General features: G+C 48.7%; 2 protein-coding genes across 2 annotated transcripts in view; one reads left to right on the top strand and one right to left on the bottom strand.

Moving 5' to 3' along the window:
- LOC146190297 (F-box only protein 8-like) overlaps positions 1-3955 on the top strand; it is a 29019-nt gene extending 25064 nt beyond the window's left edge. The window contains exon 7 of the mRNA XM_084600744.1: positions 2834-3955. Coding sequence (XP_084456870.1) covers positions 2834-3033 — 200 coding nt within the window. The 3' untranslated portion in view covers positions 3034-3955. The remainder of the gene's footprint in view (positions 1-2833) is intronic.
- A 266-nt stretch (positions 3956-4221) lies between these two features.
- LOC146190298 (uncharacterized) lies at positions 4222-16415 on the bottom strand. The gene is made up of 2 exons (XM_084599763.1): positions 8314-16415; positions 4222-4639 (listed from the first exon to the last, which is right to left on the bottom strand). Exons 1-2 carry the CDS (start codon positions 16402-16404, stop codon positions 4355-4357), a joined length of 8376 nt encoding a protein of 2791 aa, XP_084455889.1. The 5' UTR covers positions 16405-16415; the 3' UTR covers positions 4222-4354.
- Between the last annotated feature and the right edge of the window lie 728 nt (positions 16416-17143).

Here is a 17143-nt window from a genome sequence, read left to right on the forward strand (position 1 = left end):
AGCCAGATGAAGACCTCACGATTGATGGCTGGGACAGTCTGGAAACTGAAGCTTCGGCTCGGGACTTCGTTACCGCGGACGACGTCGCGACCTGTGGGCTGAGGTCAATTGAAGACTTGGTCAACGAAGCGATTGATTGCGAAACTGAGCCTGACAGCGATGGTGACGCTGACGACGATTGTGATCAGCCACCGTCAACGGCAGATACTCTTAACGCTTTGGACGTTCTGCGCCGCACCGTAAGTGCCGGCAGCATGAGCGACGAAACCGCGGCACAGTTTTATGCCTTTCAGGCGGAGCTTGTCCGCGACATCAACAGCAAAAAAGTGCAGACAAGCGTTACGGACTTTTTCGGCCGCAAGTAGTTCGCCATAATAAAGTTTGGTTCATTTTCAATTCATTCCCATGTGGAAGTTGACTTGTTTTGGATCATACGAATTCGGGATGATACGAATATTTTGCGTGCTCCCTTGGAATTCGTATCATCGGGATTCTACTGTAGTAGGTTTTGTCTCCAACATAATAACATTTATCACATGGAGATGGCGGCGAAAAGCCAACCTAAATGGGACAAGCCAAGGAGAAACATACTTAGCGGCATCACAGGCGGCCTTGTTTTGATGTTTCGGCGCAGGCATGCTCACATAGTTTTGTTTTCGACGTCCAGCTGAAACGTCTTAGTGCTCATCAGAAGATCATGTTTCTCGCCGCGCACCTGCTCCGCTTCTGCCCGCAAAAGCCATCGCATGATCTGTGGGGTTGAGGCTTCTGAAGTGCAGGCCAGCAGTTTCTGTGAAAACTTCGATCATTGTCGGATTCAGAAACTGGATCCATGGCTGGTGCAAGCGAAACGTTGACGACGGCAAGACACAAAGGCCGGTGGTGGCTTTCATGCTTTCATTTTGGCTGCTGCTAGACCACATTGCTCGCAGCGGGCTAGCAATTACTGAGTCTGTATTACGTCATGAATGGCATCATTTTATCCAACTGCGTAGTTAAGTTGAACTGTTTGAATTCAACCGGCGAGAAAAAAAAGACTGCTCAGCTCCTTATTGCAATATCTCGTCAATAAATGCACCTTTTGCTGCTGCCGGACAAGTAACAGCAATGTCACGAAATATCATACTATCGGGATCTGCTAATATAAAATTGTCATCAGTGTCCCTTTATACTGAAAAAATGTCATTCAGTGGGAATTAAATTAAATTTCCTGTGTGGCAGTGGTATTAGTCACGCTCATTAGGACAGGTAAATAAAGCTGTACGAATTGTACTTGAAGCAAGTTTATAGTATAGCTTTGCTTTTAAATTAAATGTAAATAGTGCAGCTGCAAACTGAAGTGAACACTAATCTAATAAACAGAGCTATATAGAATAGAAATAGAGAATTTATAAAATATTTGGGGACTAAAGTTTGCAAATTTGCATCTATAGCTTCCAAAAGGGCTCAAAACTGGTCTTCACTACGGAGGGCACAAAACAAATTTGTGTTATGAAAAATGTCACATCTCTGTTGGGGAGAGGGGCGAGACCTGTGCATGAGCCACGGCAGCAGAATCCAGCCTTGCAAGGCAAGGCATGGTTGGTAAAACCTGCCTGAGCTCTGCTGCATTGCCCAGTATTGGCTGCTGTGTATGGGCATTATAAGTGCTGCCTACGAATGGACTTCGTTGCGGCCCATTCTGCAGTAATTGATTGTGGCAGCAGGCTCTGCAGTGTCCAAGCAGGCCTTACTTTTGAAATGTTTGCCGAAGAAAACTATGCCCATCTTTACCTTGTATGAACTTCATGCCAGGCTGAAAATATGAAAGATTGAGAAGGTGTTATACTCCGTTTCATATATCAGGTGCGACGCAACGAAAGCTATGCAAGTAGTCCGCAAGAAAAAGAAAAAAAAGGAGGCTTATATTACCACGCACTCGTTTTGTGGCCGAGGGGTTTCTGCTGAAACGTGCTCTATTCCGAGCATACATGTTTGCAATAACTTGCTTCACGTGCCTGGACATTTTCACAGTACAGATCTTGTAGAAAAAATTCGCTCCGAAGAGGCAGTCGAGGTTGCTACGTTGGACGTAGGGTACAGCTGGCAGGGTTGAGGGGCAGCGAAAATGCGACAGGAACGAAAACTACACAACATACAAATTCAACGAATCCGATCCTTGCTCCCTAAGAAAGGTGTTTTTTATGAAGTTGATGGCAAATTTAAGATGTATTAAGCTTGCAGCCAAACCAATCATCTCTTTTCGTCTTCTCGTCAAGAGCAGGCACTATTATTCATTGCGGATGCGGGGAGCGCAAACAAGAGCTCTAGCTTTGGCAGTGTTTCACTTGATGGAACGGAGTATAGGTTTATTAAAAATAATTTTGAAGATGCACTATTGGATTCATTGAGTAATGTGAATAGAAGGGTATGCAGTCACTATCTGAATGCTTTGGATATTTAGGCATGCTTACAAATAATAGTAGCTTTTAGTTGCACATCTTGAATCATTTTGAGCCAGATATTTCCTTCTTCAGTCTTAGAACTGCATACTTTCCTTCTTCCTTCTTCAGTCTTAGAACTGCATACTTTCCTCCATTCAAATCACACTAGACAACCTAATGCTGCCATTTGTGAGCAGTAAAACATATTCAAGTTTTGAACCCGTTTTGCAGTTCAAATTCTGTTGACACTTGCTGGCTCCCTAATCATTCAAGTGCATGACCTAGCCCTCATTGACTACATCAGGCAGCACTAGGCATTTTGTTGAGACCATCGGGCTCAGTCTTTTTTTTGTGGTGTAGCGTGAAGAGTGCTGCAGTCCCACTGACAGCTGCCTTTTCCGTCCCTGCAGACATGGTGTACATCTTGTGCTTCTCACTCATCATGCTCTCGGTTGACCTAAGCAGTCCCCACATCAAGAACAAGATGTCCAAGCGCGAGTTCATACGGAACGTTCGTCAAGCCATCCACCGGGCAGATGACGAGCTATATGGACACCTCTATGATGACATATACCTGCGCGGACATGTTGCCCCAAACTCAGAGGACTGAAGGCCATTACAAGAACTCCGTTGTTAACATTTTCTCTTACACATGTTGTCTTCAAATTCATGTCTTTGGTCTCATCGGTCTCACATCGTCTTTATTGCACAGTATGTTCCTGTGCGTGGTTGTGACGCATAGCAGCCATAGTGTTGTTTTCATCAGTTTTGTGTAGCGTATGCCTAGAAAGGTTTTAGTGCAAGAGTATTCTTTGTAAGCTGCAGAAGCTAAGCAACAAACTAGTTGCATTGTCGGGATTTAAGGCTCATGTAAAATAATTCCAGCTTGCTTCTCAGCGCCTGGGCTAAGATCAAAGTGTCATTTTACTTATACACAAATTAGCTATGGTTAATTTACAGGTTTAGTGCTCAGTAGTGATTAAAAATGCTCTGCCACTGAAAATAATGCCAATTACATGCTTGCATCAAGCACTGTTACCTGTGAACACTTACTGTACAAATGTTTTCCGAAACTGGCAGTTTTCACTTGCATTGCTCACTTTAAGCACTTGCTCAGGTATTATTAGCCTGCTTAAAATGGCATGGTGGGCTTCGAGTATTGAGCAGGTAATTGGGGGGAGTTTGCACTGCTACATTATGTGGACTATCTTTGGAGAATTCTTGTCTTTGAGATACTATTTGGTGAGTGCAAATATTCAAATACATTGCACAACTACTTTAACAAGGGCGTTCATGCTGCAGTTTTAAGACTTGATGCTGATAGTGCAACTACCCTACAGTGACCTTAGGCTGCCCACTTAGCATTTTAACCTTGTGCTTTTGCCATCATGGCATCTGCTGTCAAGCGTGCTTTTGCAGATCAAGCTAGTCAAACCACTGTAGTGAACTGAACTTGCTAGTCTAGAGCAGGTGCATCTATTATTTATTGGACATTGTTCTCCCTCGCACGAATAAAGGTTGTTCAAAGAACACTACTTGTCATTAATTGTGCATAATGTCCAGCTGCCAAGCTAGACTCATGAAGATTTCAGGTCAGCAAGCCTGGAAGTTTATTTGTGCACATGATCATGCCCATGCAGTCATGAAGAGCATTGTTCAGCTGTGCACATCGATACTTTGAGGCCAGTAATGGTGCTACCTGGAGTTATACTCTGTGGACTCGGGTCGCTTGACGTAGAATTGATGGCATCCATCCACAGTAATCTTAATATTGGACCTTGTAATATGTTTCTATCAGAAAAAGTTGTCACCTAATGAACAACAAAAAGTAGCCCCAGTCTTTGTTGCTTATTGGACAGGGTTGGCACTCGTGTCACTGAGGCATTGCACTTTGTTCCCAAAATTATTTGTGGCCATGACTGACTAACACCTCAGGCAACACGGACGAGCGGGCAATGTCCATTGGAGGCCATAGGCGCTGTGTGGTTGCAGGTGAAAGCGCGGGCGAAAGCGGTGAACTGCCGTAGTGGAAAGTTGACGCGGTCCTCTGGCGGTAGCATTCCGTGCTCCAGCCACTGTCGCCGTTTGTGCACCCGATCACTGGCCTCGCAGTTGTCCCGTGCGTACGCCACAAAGAAAAGCTGCTCGGACGTGAGGCGCGGCAGCCCCGCCAGCCGGAAGTCTGAGTGCCACACGCGTCGGGCAAGTAGAAGGTCCTGTGCAGGATGCAAGGTTTGAGCAGTGGCTTCACTGCAGCATGATATAATGGGCCACTACTTGGCACACATTTCATGAGGGTGCCTGTCGAACGGAGCCTCCCCACAGTATTGGCTTGGCATTCAGTGTGAAGTTTGTACGGGGTTGCAATTGTACAACACGCAGACAGGAACTTTAGGTGCTGTTTTGGCAGCAACATGCTCCCCTATTTGCCCTACTAGCCGTACGGCTCTGCTATTACACGTTGCAAGCGTATTTTCGCAGCAGTCGTCGGCAGGACAGCAGGAAGTTTCGCTATGAATAGTACTTGCGTAGCCTCCTTTATACACTCTGCCTGGCAACTCCGCGGCCGTCGCCGCCGCTCCTCCTCCGTTGACAAGTTACGCCGCTGGCTGCCGAGAGATGGCGACAGCGATGTAGGGTCACCCTCGCCAGGCGAGTGGGGGTGCGCCGTGTTGCAAAGCGGTGCAGATAACCACACGCTGCTGCTTTCTCGCTGTTTCGTGGACTGTTTTGCAGTGTGCAAGGTCATGCTTCTACTTTTCTCTGTCTTCGGGTGCTGCAGAAATACAGCATTGCACCAACTGGTAAGTCGGCTATCGCTGCGTAGTGTTCAGCTGTTTGAGGCTTGTAAAAAACAGTGACAGCACCAAACACTGTTTATTAAGCGTTAATACTGCAATAGTATTGTTAGATGTGCACCTGTGCTTTCTGGACTGCAATGCTAATTGCTTCCCTGCCTAGCTCGTCTGCGTATGTGTTAGATGTGCTCCTGCAAAGCTTTTTTTTTTTTTTTTTTTGCAGTATACGCTAATTACAAAATTTTGTGAAACACAATATTTACCTATTGTGAAGATGACTTATTTAAAGTGAGTTAAACCGAATCGTGCAAAGCCTTATCTAAAACCTAAATCGCTGTCCCTCTCTAGCATCCGCAAAACTCGTACTCAACCGCATTAAGGCCTGTAAAATATAATGACAGCACCAGAAGTGTGTTTATTACACGTTGGTAAGGTAATAATAATGAATGTGCACGTGTATTTTTTGGACTGTGATGCTAATTAACTTCCGCCCTGATTAGCTTGTCTGTGTGGTATGTTACATGTGCTCCAGCCCAGTATTTTTTGTTTTGCTAACTGGGCAATTCTGTGAAATAATAACAACACAAGCTTTGCCTAATGTGACGATTATTTTGGAGTGATCGAAACAGAAAGATGCAACGCGTATATTTGCCTTTCCTTGTTTTTCAAGTTAAAAAAAAAGAAAAACCGTTTGTACGACGCGCTGAATCATTGAAAATAACAGCTGATACCAAAATTGTTCTCCTTACAGATAATGGCATACTGCGATGCAGTTGTTCCAATCATCTGTAAATCAAGCTGGCTTCTGAAGTGCTATTAGTGACAGCAGTCACTGTGAACATTTTTTCCTACTTGCGGCAACTATTCATCACACCAAAGCTTCTACATGGTACTCTTGTAGCACAATTGCTGTTGTGAAATGTGTAAATAAATGCCGATGCCTTTCTTCTTAAATTTTGTTTTATTGCAGCGTAGACTAGCATTGTAATTTTTCTATTACCATGGGCGCTAGCGGAGCAGTCATGCAGGTTTTCGAGCCATACGCAATTTCTTGAAACTGCCTGACATAATATGCCATATAGCATTGGTGTTATTGCCTAACAAGTATCATGATCACTTGTTATGCTTAGTGGATGTCGGCCTTACAAGTAAATATGCTGAATATGACCAATTCATGCTTAGCAACAGTTATCCCGCTAGCGAATAACAGCGCTCCCTCCCTGCGCCGACGTTCGTACCCGTGTGATCCGTGCGCCTCGACCCCTACGTCAGTAGCGCCCTCAGCGAGGGGAGCGGCAGCACCGCGCAACTTTACCCGATGGTGCCGCTCTATTGTTCGCGCGGCGCGTTGACAGGCACCGAGTATAAAGGAGGCTATGGTACTTGGTACAGAAAGCTGACAGTACTGAAAGAGGCCAGATCTTTGCAATTATACTTCTGCTACTGTCGCTTGCTTGTGGCGTCCGGGGCGCCATGATGGTTGACCACTGATAGAGTCTGCAAGGCTTCAACGGGGAGACAAACCGATACGCTTTCGCCACGCCTCTGGTGTACCAACATGGCAGCTGTTGTGATGTCTGTGCAAGACTGAGTGTCTGCACTCTTTTACAGCAGTGGTATATATGCTCTTATATTGGGCGCGAGGGCATACCGTGGCGCCACTTCTCTGAAGCGCCCGCATGACGAAGCAAGTGGGATAACGCACGTTGAACTACTGCTGTGGGATGCTTTTCCTAGGCAGTTCAGTTGCGCGTTAGCATTACATTCATTCATTTATTCAATATACACCTCCATCTGGGCCTGTATAAGCTTATTTTTGCCATTTGGCAAAAAGGCACTTCACCGAATCGGAGGTATTGTAGTGGGCGAGCTTTACTGCTATAACGACGCGCACCTACTGCAGCATTTCTGCTGCTATGAAAAAAAACAAAACAAAAAACAAAACAAAAAAAAAAGCGAAGCTATCACACAACCAGTCAGATGTAAGCACTCAGTGCACAGGTAATCGGATTCGTCTGTAAGAGCAGAGGACTGTCAGGAGCCTGACAAGAGAGCCTTCGCATAGCGCCGGCGGAAGCGGAACCTTTCCCCTGCTCCCTTGAACGTAGTAGAGCAAACAAGTTTGACTGTGGGCATGACATGGATTAATTCTTAGCAAGTGTGAAGACGTGCCTTCCACGCAGCGAATTCTCGCGCACAGACTACCGTCATTGGCACTCTAGGTTAGAGCGGATATTTGTTTTCCCCGCGCACAGTAGTATTTTTTTTTACACATTACTCGATCAGCACATCACAACATGCATGAAATGCTCTATCTTTCGTTTATTCACGGACTCTGTCATTTGAACTTACTACAGTACTGGAGACGCTGCCCAAGAGAACTTACCATTCATACCGCAGTCCGAGGCGGCAGAATATTCTAGTTCACTTAAGTGAAACTTCCGTGTCAACGCGTTCATTTACAATTTGCGACCTTCTGGCTTTCGCACGATCCCTTCTTTGGGAGGGTACTGCTCCATGAAGAAGTAATCATTTTTTCCATCCTTGCAGCAGTGGTATCCTTAGCTTCACTAGTGATAAGCGCAATTTAAAACGCGCGGGCCGATTCTTATGCCGCTCACCGAATTCTTAGCACCAACTCTATGGACGAAATCTCATTCACTGAAATGTCTGCTGCGCACATCATGAGAATGATCACTTGCTGATTTGCCCATTCAAATTTTGATTAAGGAAGTTCTGTGAGCTTATGTTTCGGGTAGCTATGGGAGCTTGCGACGGGTTCCCTCGGCTACGGCCGGGTACAGAGCAGTAACGGATCGTAGCAACCATGTAGCAACAGCTTGCAAGGCTGGCGCTCTATATCAACCCAACTACAGAAATAAACGCGACTATTAGCTTTTAAAACGCACAAATTCAATCGAGTGTCTGCTTTAGCAGCAGTAAGAGTAGTCATGCGATCCCACTTGCTCCCCTAGGTCGATGCTAGCGCCGTTCGCTGCAGTGGTGGCGCTCGCGCCCAATACTATCGCCTTCTAAGGAGGGACATCACATTTACCTAGCAAGACATGCTATAGTTTCTACCAACAACATACCTTAAAGACAGAGTATGCTTGCATAAGGGCGGTACTCTGCTCCAGGAGTGCAGTACCGGCCGAGGTGTGGTCCGTCACTAGCTGAAGGAACTCGCTCTTGATAGCCTTGCTGGCCTTCTCGTACTGTCCTAGCAGACACCTGACCGTGGCTCGCAGGCGCTGTCGATACTCTTCACTGTACGAACGACCATCGGCGCGCTGATCAGTAGCGTACGCGTATTCAGGAAGAAGTCCCCGCACAAGCGCCTTGAAAACGCGGACGGCATATCGGGCTGCGTGAATAACGAAGGCGATGCTGTCGGCAGGAACGGACCAGTCTACGACGGCCAACGGTACATGGATTTTGTTATTCTGTGCATCGTACCAGGCCTCTGTTCTGAAGACCGACAAAGCCGCTTGATTCGCAGACAGGCCTTGCAAGAGCGCCTCTTGAAGCTCGTTGTGCCTCAGCATCTTCGCGAAGAGACAGAAGCGCTTGAGCGAGTTGCTCGGGTCCAGGTTGAGGGCCACCTCGAGCCGTCTTTCCAGGCCTTGGACGTACTTTTCGAAGCTGGAAGTATTCAGAACCCAGCGTGGCACCGCATCTCCTACAGTCATGCTCTCCAATTTACGCCTGGCGAGGCTAACATCGTTGTCCTGTACTGGAGCAGGCTGAGCGTTCGGTACAGCGATCCAAGTCAGCTCTTTCAGTCCTTGAAGAAACTTGCTCTTCAGATCTGACGACCGAAATTTAACGGACTCGCTAAAGTTCCTTATTTTTAGAACGAAGGCGCGCGCATAGATTTCTGGAAAGACGCGCTCGATCTCTCTCGTGCAGAAGTCCTGAACGGAGGCATTTTCAGGAAGCATGAAATTGGCTTCTAAGGCACGTAGGCGTTGGACGCTCAGTTGTGGCAGGAATGCAGCAAAGTAGACCATGACTCTGAAGCCCATGTAGTTTAGGACGGCTTGAGGGTTAAGTTGGGACCCTTTTGCACCTTCGAGATTTTCGAAGAATTGCGGTGACTTGATCAGGATGGCGGCATTGTCTGCTACCCTAAGAGAGTCGAGAAAAACGGTGCGTAAGAAAGTCCGCACGCCAGGCTCGAGAATGCGAACTGTCGACAGCCGGTAGCCTTGCATTCCGATGGAGTGGGCAGAGTCGTTGGAAATCATATCTGCAATGAGCTCTGTCGTCCTTTTTACTTCTGACGCAACCTGCCTCCCGTTGGCAGATGGATTCATGAACGTCGCAGTTTGTTCTGCGGCAGATTCCAGCATTTCAGGGTATTCCGGCTCAATGAAGTCGTCCCGTCGGAAGAGCAGGACCGGTTCGTTTATACTTGGCACAGTGGCGGAGTTGTCTTCGGGGTGTACCTCAACGGACACGCGTGCAAGGGCCTCCAGCTTCAAGTCTCGAGCGAGGCGCCCAGCGACGGCCCACACGGCTTCCATCGTTAAAAGTGTGTTCTCCGTTGGCCACGAGGAGCCAAAGTAATCGAAAAACAACTCGTTCAATTCGGTCCGGCTCCAGTCTTCGTCGTGCTCGTGGTCAAGGCAGGCTTCCAGAAGGTTTCGGGCTGCCTTCATGCCTGCGTGCTCTCTGTTTAAAATGTATTCCGCTACTAACTTAGCGGCGTCATTGACTAAAAATGCATCTGTGGATATCGAAGAGCCAATCATTGGATTCCAGTTTCTTGTTTGTTTGTTGCAAACATAGCCGTAGAAATTCACGCACGGGTCCTCGCCGAGTACTTGTGCCAAGTAGGAAGCTTCCTGTTTGCAGTACGGTGTATCGCAGGAGTAGAGGAACCGCGGCTCAGTAGGAGCAATCATTCCCGCCTCGGTTATATCCGCTTCTCCAATCGAATACTCGTTGATAGGGCGTGGTGCGGTAATAACGCGTGCACGAGGTACTTCTGGGCCCGTGGTTAGCACGGTGTGGAGTTCGAAAAAGGTCTTCCTGTTCGTGTCCATCCTTGTTTGGAGGAGAAGATAGAGAATCCAAGTACTGGCGACAAGCGCTACTGCAAACACCAGTCTGCTCTCTGGATAGAACACGGGGGGCCCGTCCAGGTCCCAGAAGTTGAAGTCGCGCACGTCTGGTCCTCTCAGGTGCGCGTGCGGCCTCGATTGGAGCTCGAAGTCGACGTTCTGTAGTTCTATCACGTTCTGCAGCACACCTGAGTCTTTCTTGTTCTGAAGAGGTGGGTCGCCCTGTTCGTTAGGTTCTATGTCGCCACCTTCTCCAAAAACGGCACTTTCGTCTGCTTCTGCCTCTTCAGGGATATCCGGAATATCCTCTTCGACCTCATCCTCTGGAATCGCTCGTTCTGCTGAATCCTCTTCTGGTTGTATTTCTGGTGGGCTCTCTTCTAGGGGCATGTTATCTTCTTCAATATCTTCTTGCTGGTCTTGCATCTCGAACTCTCCGCCAGTACCTTCAGTTTGTGTTACTTCCGTGGTTGTTCCTTCTGCAGCAAATGAATCTGCGCTTTTCAAGTCCTTAGACTCTTTTGTAATCTCAGTGCGCTCAAGGAAGTTCGGTGTCTGCGCAGTCCAGTCATCCCCAAACGATCCAAAAGCAAGCGCTTTTGGAACAATGAACTCCGTGTATTTTTGGGTACCTTCCGTTTCGCCTACATCGTATCGCTGAGTATTTTCCATGTTTGTGCCAGAAGTGGTCGCAGGCATACTCGACTTTTCGGTAAACGCTAGTAACTCATTGTCGCGAATGCTTTCGGCGCGCATATTCGCAGTTTCTTTGTTACCAAAGTCTCCTACACTACCGACAGATACTCGTCCCTGCATGGTATCATCGATGTCTGCGCGCTGCTCGCGTGTCTTATGAGCTTCATACGGAGGTTGATGATTACTCTCTTCTGGACTGACAGCGATTTCTGCGTCAGTAGCATCCCTAGTCAGGATTCTCTGTGAACCCTCAGGCTTCGGTTCGTCATTAGTAGCTCCATGGGTACTAAGTGTATCGCCATTGGGCACGGGCGACTTTTCGGGGACACCAGAGTTTTCTGAGACGCCTTCAAAGGGTTTTGTAGCTTCTGTTTTCTCTTCTATACTCGTCTGCGACTTTTCACGCGCGTTTGCACCATCGACAAATAGCTTATCAGCCTTCTTGGATACATCTGCTATCACAGGGTCCTCTGAAATATTCAGTTTATCTTCAGCTTTTTTCTCTCCATCTTTAGTGTCGTCAGCCGGTAGAAGTTGCATTGTTTGAATTCCAGAAGTTTTCGCTTGTTCACTTATTTTTTTATCAGTTGCCTCATGACCTTCTTTGAGAGCATCTTGTTTGGGCCCTAGCTCATCCTTAGCTTTTTCGCCAGTGCCCCCAGTTGGGTTAAGATCCTGTGCTTGCTTATTTTCATATTTATTCGAGTAAATTTTGCGATCACTGACTTTTTGGTCGGCGCTGTCCTGGTCATTTTTAAAAGCCTTGTCTTTGCTTTCGGCCTCATGCTGGCTGAACATCTCTTCGTACTTCTTCACAGAGGCTTTGCGATCTCTGACACTCTGGTCAGCGCTCTCCTGGTCCTTCTTAGAAGCCCTGTGTTTGCTTTCGGCCTCAAGCTTGTCAAGCACGTCTCCTCCCTTATCCTCATATTTTTCCACTGATGCTTTGCGATCGCTGACCTTTTGTTCAGCAGCCTCCTGGTTCTCAGAATTCTTGCGTTTCCTTTCTAACTCAAGCTTGTCGGTGGGGCTTTCTTCCTTTCCTTTGTCACGGTCTTGTTCACCTTCGCCGGGTTTTTCTGCAGATTTCTTTTCAGCTTGTGAATTTCCCTTCGGCTTTTGTTCCTTTTTAGTGTTTTCTGGAGAGTCCTTTTTGGATGTTTTAGGATGTTTCAGTGCAGAACTACGCTTCTTAGTGCCGGCTTCATTAACGTTCTCGTGACTTGGCTGACCTCCTGTACTGTCCGCCTTGTGTGGTTTCACACCCTTCGCCTTCGGACTTCTGTCTTCCGGAGCGGCTAGCATTGCAGTAGGATTCTTTGCGTCTCCTCCTGCGATGACTGCCGCGGTCGCAGTGAATACATAAGTATCCGAAGGCAGAACTTTCAGGTAACCTCGAGAGCCACCGCCATGAGAGTCGGCTCGGCTTTTGTCCTCTGATGATGACTTTTTGCTAGGATGCTGTGCATGCTTCTGGGCTTTCGTGGTCGATCCACGGTCTTTGCTGTCGCCGTCGGTTGTTTTGGTGACATTGTCGCTTGGCTTGCGCATTGCGCTGCCTTTCATAGCCTGGTCCGCTATGGTGGGTAGCTCTTTATCAGAGGGTATTTCTCTGCTTCCTTGTCTGTGCTGCTTTTGACTATGCTCCTTTTTCTGGACATTTACTTCTTGCTCGGGCAGATTTCTCATTCCTTTACTCTTGTCTTCTGTGCCTGGGATGTCCAACTTCTTTTTCACTGGCACGTCTTTGGCGGTATACGTTTCGGGGGACGTTACTGCACTGCTTGCTTTGGACAGAGGTTCATGAGAAGGCAGTGAAACTTGAGTCTCCTTGCACATTTGGCTAGGTATGATTTCGATATCTAGAGATTGGTCTGAAAGTTCATAAATTATTTGGGGGCGCTTCCTTTCAGGTGTAGCCCCTTGCTTGTCTTTTGTGTACTTCGGCGTTCCGACGCCTTCGTCAATAATTTTTTGAAGCTCCTTTGGGTCTCTAGAACCCGACGGACAGGTATCAAAATCGCATTCATCGCATAGGAGGCGGCTGTCTTTAGGGTCGCAGTGCGTGCCAACCTTTTTTGAACACATTAGCACCGGAAGCGGCTTTATTTTAACCACTATCTGGCCTCTCCTAGCTTCCTTGTCCATTGCGCCAATCTGTGTAGCGTTAGCTTCCAAGCTGTCTCTTAAGTGGGAGAACAGCATATCTTTTGACATCGTAACTGTAGGTGCCTCCTTGTCAAGTTTATCTTTTGGCATAATATCCTTGTCCTTAGGCACGGACAGTCTGCGACTGTCCTGATCAGGTGTAGTCGTATTTGCAGAATCCTGCTTATTAAAACCTGCTTCATGAAGGTGGTCAGACAGCTTCGAAGCGCTTAAGGAAGACCTGCGAATTTTGAGATTCTTGAAAGGCTCGTTTGAGGATTCACTTGCCCTCCTAGAACCGTTGTCTTCTTTCCTGCGTTCTTCAGCCGATACGTCGCCGTAGAGGTGCTTGTATTTGGCAGCACACACGCTGGCTCTCCTGGGAATTTTCTTTGCTGGTTTGTTAAAAGTTTCGGATGCGTCCGACTCAACAGTGAGCGCTTTCGGAGCTTTTGCCTTGCGGGTATCTGACGTCGATCCCTCTGCTAAAGAGCCACGGCGCAAGGAAGAAACGCTGGCTCTTCTCATCTCGCCCTGAGAACCTCGTTCTGTTCTAGGCCTTGTAAGACCCTTAACTGAAACACTGGCTCTGCGTGTAGCCCTAGCTTTAAATGAATCTTGCTCGTCGGATGGGACATCTGGAGCGTATGCCTTTGCGGATACGCTAGCTCTTCGCGTCGCTTTTGCTTTGAATATGTCTTGCCCTGTTTGAAGGCTGTCTACGGCAGGCGAAATCACTTTAGAAGACACACTAGCTCGCCTTGCTGCTTTAATCCTAAAATCATCGTCAGGAATCGAAAACGGTGCTTTCTTTCCCGAAATGCTCGCTCTTCGCGTCGCCCTTGCTTTGAATGTTTCTTGCTCTTCTGGGGCAGTTTCTGCGGAAGGAGGGGGGTGCTTTGAAGAAACGCTCGCCCTCCGCTGGGCCCTTGCTTTGAAAGTGTCTAGGTCAGTGTCATTGGTTTCTCGAAAGGTTGGGATTCCTTTTAATGATACGCTTGCCCTTCGTGCTGCTTTGGTCTTGAAAGAGTCGATTCCTTCAGCGAGAGGATCTGCTGGATGCCCCGTCGAAGCGACGCTAGCTCTTCGAGCCGCCCTGGACTTAAAAGTGTCTTGGCTGGCCAAAGGCTTCAGTTTTTCCTTTTCTGGAGATACGAAAGAACTGTCTGAACTTTCTTTCGTCTGTGCTCCCAGCTTTAGAAGCAGACCGGCACCAACACTGGCTCTTCTCGCTGCCAGCGACTTTGTCTTGCGCGATGGTGGTGGCTGCGCTGCATCCGATAGTTCCAGCTGTATCGAGGCCACGCTAGCCCTTCTGGTCTTTCGTGGCGATGCCAGATCTGTAGGCTCTTGCTGTAGCGAGGACACGCTAGTCCTCCTTGCCGGCCCTTTTCGAGGTGATGCCAAATCTGATGCCTCTTGCTGTAGCGAGGACACGCTTGCTCTCCTTTCGGCTACTTTTCGCGGCGACGTCACATCCGAGAGTTCCAGCTGTAGTGAAGACACGCTGGTTCTCCTGCCCTGCAGAGAAGACACGCTGGCTCTTCTCGGAGCTGCTTTCGTGCTGCGTTGCAGCATCTGTGATGCCATCGCGGCCGACACACTCGCCCTTCGCATGGTCCGGTGCTTTGGGACAGGTGCTATGCTAGGTCTTGGGGCCTTCAGTCCGGACTGTGTTGCTAGGTCTGGTTCTAGGTCGCTTTTTCCTTTTTCTGCTCCCCAAGCTCGCGGTAGCTGGCCACTGACTTTTGAAGGCGTTTCACCGCCAAGTGATCCTGGTTGGCGAGCATCTCCGTCGGTAGTTCTGGCTTTCATAATGCCTAGATGTTGCAACTGGCCTCGGCTGTCTGCGGACTCGACCCTTGACTTGTCGAAGCCTACTCTTCCGCTAGTCCTTGAGTCCGGAATTCTTCTGAGGAGAGACCTTTGGTCTGGTTCAGAGATGGCACCAGGCCCACGGTACGCGGCTCTTGCACTTCTGGCAGCGAGGGATACAGAGCTATCATCGATTCCTTCTATCGCCTTCGCCTCCGCCAGTGCTTCGTCGGAGACTCTCTGAAGCATTTGAGCCTCATCGGAAGCTTGATGTGCCTTAATTAAGGCTATGTCGGCTCTTCTGGAAAGACTAAGTGCGGATTGCACAGCCGACGAATGCCCGAAGGCCGAAACACCACCATCCGGGTGGTAACCTTGGGACCGGGGGCCTGGCTGTCTTGGGTGCTGTCGTGCAAAAACATCTGAGTTGTACCCTGAGCTGTACCTTTGTCTTGAGTCCGGGCCGAACATCGCTCGCGGGGAAAGTGAGTCTCCATCGAAATAACGTGATTCCGTTGACATGTATGGGGAGCGTCTCGATCTGTCTCTTTTCATACTTGCCCTCGTGACGTCATCCATGCCAGAAACGTCGGCGACCCTGCCCAGGGTTCTTCTCACAGTGCCGTAAGCAGCGAGCGCTTCGTTTGCCTTTGTAGCATAGAAAACCGCTTTGTCCATAAGCTCTTTAGTGTAAAGACGGCGCATCTTTTGCTCGGAGTCGTTGCTGCACTCGAGCGAGTCCATAGTCCGGGCGGCCGAGCGGAACTGTCTGGCCAGACGCATGGCTCGCTTGGCCTCGCGAGCGGCAGCTGCTAAGCGTGCGTTGACTCTGGGCTTGCCGTCTTCACCAACATCGGAGATGTCGCCAAAGACTGAGAGGCCGGACGTATCGCTGGAGCCGCTCAATGTCAACACCTCTTCATCGGGCGCATCCGTCGCCGCGTCCTTGAAGTTGGAGTGGAATCCTGTGAGTCGATGCTCTGGATCGACGCAGCAGCGCTCGCAGCAAGTGTTGCAACGGCATAGCTTGGTCGTGTAGCGCCGCGGCGGGATATATTCCGGTATGCACGCGATGACTTCGGCCGTCTGCCAGACCATGCCGCGTGTGTGTTCGTCGAGAAGCTCCTCCGCTCGCTGCAGATTGTCGCCCAGCTGTTCGAAGTACTCGATGTTGATTTCCTTAGGCAGCGACGAAAGCTCTTCATCTGTTAAAGACTTGCGTTGGCTGCGCACCTTCTGTGCACTGGGGGAACTGGGCGGCGCCTCGACGTCCTGCTTAGATGCTCTGAACTTGGACTTTCTGCGCTTGGATCTCTTCCGAGACCGTTCGCCTTCGTCGTGGTCCACGTCGTCGGAGCGCTTGGCTGACGGAGACCTGCTGCGGTTCTTGGCTTCGCTCTTGGGGCGCTTATCCATCTTCCTGCCTTCGTCTGGATCGGCAGGTGGTGTCTTCGGCATGTTAATGTACTCAGTGCCTGAAAAGCAAGGGTAAAGGCTCCGATCTCTACCGTGCTGCCAAGGCCTGCGCAGATAGAGCTCGAGGGTAACGGCGCGAGGCAGGAATATATGTCGAGCAGCACACTTTTTCTTCATCCCCGCGACTGATCGCCCTCTCGTGAAGCTCCTCTGCAACCATTTGTTTTTATTAATTGCTTTGCCTCTTTTCTTCTCATGACAATCTCCAACTGATCAACCTTTCTATTCCTTTTATTTCTTGACTAGGGAGCCACTGTGATTGTGTACCACATTTTGTATGTAGCGATAGCTACCACTACGCCAGCCACTTCGCCTCTTAGCCGTGATTGTACTTTCGTCGTGGTCACACCTTGGCCGTGGTCGCACTGATCTTTAGCCGAAAAAGAAAAAGAAGGAGAAGAAGAAAAAGAAAAAAAAAAGAAATAAAAGAAGAAGAAGAAGAAGAAGAAGAAGAAGAAGGTTGCGTTCCCTGCTGCTGCTACCGTTCCATGCTTTTTGCGGTGTGCCTGCGTCTATAACACCGGTGAGGCCGTGTTGCGTGGGTTTTTGGCCAAGGCTTAGATTGTGGTTAAGGCGCCGTTCATGTAAATCCGAGGGCGCGTTTGTGAAGCCATGTCTTCGACCTCCCCTGGCGGAGGGTCGATAGCTCGATTCGCTATAGCTTGCCCGCCCAAAATCTGCCACTTGAATCCTTCCAATAATGGAATTGATGTAATTCCCG

The sequence above is a fragment of the Amblyomma maculatum genome, chromosome 4 (assembly GCF_055883805.1).
Source record: "Amblyomma maculatum isolate TAMU_Amacu chromosome 4, ASM5588380v1, whole genome shotgun sequence".
In the NCBI taxonomy this organism is placed as follows: domain Eukaryota; kingdom Metazoa; phylum Arthropoda; class Arachnida; order Ixodida; family Ixodidae; genus Amblyomma; species Amblyomma maculatum.

Coding starts and splice junctions, on each gene's coding strand:
- LOC146190298 (XM_084599763.1), bottom strand. CDS start 16,404: ATGCCGAAGACACCACCTGCCGATCCAGACGAAGGCAGGAAGATGGAT. Junction 4,640..8,313: donor AAGCATACTCTGTCTTTAAG/GTATGTTGTTGG, acceptor CATCCTGCACAG/GACCTTCTACTTGCCCGACG.